The sequence below is a fragment of the Nothoprocta perdicaria genome, unplaced genomic scaffold, assembly GCF_003342845.1.
Source record: "Nothoprocta perdicaria isolate Ctin4 unplaced genomic scaffold, notPer1 scaffold_846, whole genome shotgun sequence".
NCBI classification, from domain to species: Eukaryota; Metazoa; Chordata; class Aves; order Tinamiformes; family Tinamidae; genus Nothoprocta; species Nothoprocta perdicaria.
Genome location: NW_020456139.1, coordinates 1 through 1,483, shown reverse-complemented (window position 1 = coordinate 1,483; position 1,483 = coordinate 1). Strand labels below are relative to the sequence as shown.

The window sequence follows — 1,483 nt, the reverse complement described above, 5'->3', positions numbered from 1 at the left end:
CGGTGCCCACGGAGCCGCGCGCCGCCGCAGGACGAGCGCGCCGCCTTTGACATCCACCGCTACGGCGACGAGCTGGCGGCGGCGCTGGGCGCGCTGGGCGAGTGGCGCCCCTTCAGCAGCCTCGTGGCCGGCCGCGCGCCCTTCGACGTGTGCCGCTACATGCTGGCCGCGCTGCAGCTGGTGAGTGCCCCGCGCGCCCGGTGTGCCCCGTGTGCCCCTTGTGTGCCCGGTGTGCCCCTTGTGTGCCCCGTGCACCCCGTGTGCCCCTCGTGTACACCGTGAGCCCCTCGTGCACCCCGTGCGCCCCATGAGTCCCTCGTGCACCCCGCGAGCCCCTCGCCATGCCCTGTGCACCCTGTGTGCCTCGTGCACCCTGTGCACCCCATGTACCCTGAGTGCCCTGTGCACCTGGAGAGCCCCTCGCGTGCCCCGTGTACCCCATGTGCCTTGTGCACCCTGTGCACCCCACCAGCCCCTCGCATGCCCTGTGCACCCCGTGTGCCTTGTGCACCCCATGCACCCAAGCCCCTCACGTACCCTGTGTGCCCTGTGTGCCTTGTGTACCCCATGTGCCCCATGCACCCCATGAGCCCTTTGCATGCCCTGTGCACCCCGCATGCCCCGTGCACCCCGTGCACCGCGCGAGCCCGCCGCGTGCCGCCCCCGCAGGCCAACGACCGCACGGTGGAGGTGGCGCGGGAGCCGCCGCTGGCCGTGGACACCATGCGGCTGCGGCTGCTGACGCGGGAGCGGGCGCACGAGCGGTTCCGCGGCGCCGCGCGCCCCACGGACCCCGTCCCCCCGCAATAAACCTGCGCCCCCGGCCCCCCTCGGCTGCTGGTGCCGTGCCCACCCTGCGCCTCGGCCTCTGGGGGCACCAGGGCCCTGGCCTGGCAGGGGGGTGACACTGGGACATCCCCCGGGGACCTGCCCACCCGCTGGGTGGCACCCGCAGGGTTTTCCGAGCTGGGGAATCACGGTGCTTGGAAAGGAGCCCTGGGATCAGAGAGCGCCGCCCCCCTGCTCGGCCGTGTCCCCACGTCCCCCTTCCCGGGGTGCCGCCAGCGCCAGCCTCCTGCAGGGCTTCCCGCCCCTTCCCTGTGGGAATTGCCCCCACGGCCCGGGTGCCACCAGCTCTGTTCCCTTGCGTGCCAGGAGCTGCTTGCAGCGGAGGGGCTGCACCCACCCCGCAGCCCCCATTGCAGCGCCAGGGGGGTCCCGCCGCCGCAGGGCACACGGGGCGGCCGCGGCCACCGCCTTTATTGGCGTCACTCGGGCGGCAGCGGCTCGTAGCTCTCCATGTGGCGCCGCACGCTGCGCGCGATGTCCTCGGCGCTCTTGGCGCGCGTGTAGTAGTCGCGGCAGAGCCCGTCGGGGCCGAGCAGGTAGATGAGCACGCTGTGGTCCACCAGGTAGTCGCCGTCGGCGTCGGCGGCGCCGGCGCGGTGGTAGACGCGGAAGGCGCGGGCGGCGCGGCGCAGCT

The 1,483-nt window shown here is 73.9% G+C and overlaps 1 protein-coding gene across 1 annotated transcript in view; it reads left to right on the top strand.

The window, feature by feature from the left end:
• NCAPH2 (non-SMC condensin II complex subunit H2) overlaps positions 1–810 on the top strand; it is a gene marked incomplete at its 5' end in the record, with an annotated part of 12,001 nt that extends 11,191 nt beyond the window's left edge. Inside the window, 2 exons of the mRNA XM_026052197.1 lie at positions 31–180; positions 670–810. Of these exons, the coding sequence (XP_025907982.1) occupies positions 31–180; positions 670–810 (291 nt within the window). The remainder of the gene's footprint in view (positions 1–30; positions 181–669) is intronic.
• Between the last annotated feature and the right edge of the window lie 673 nt (positions 811–1,483).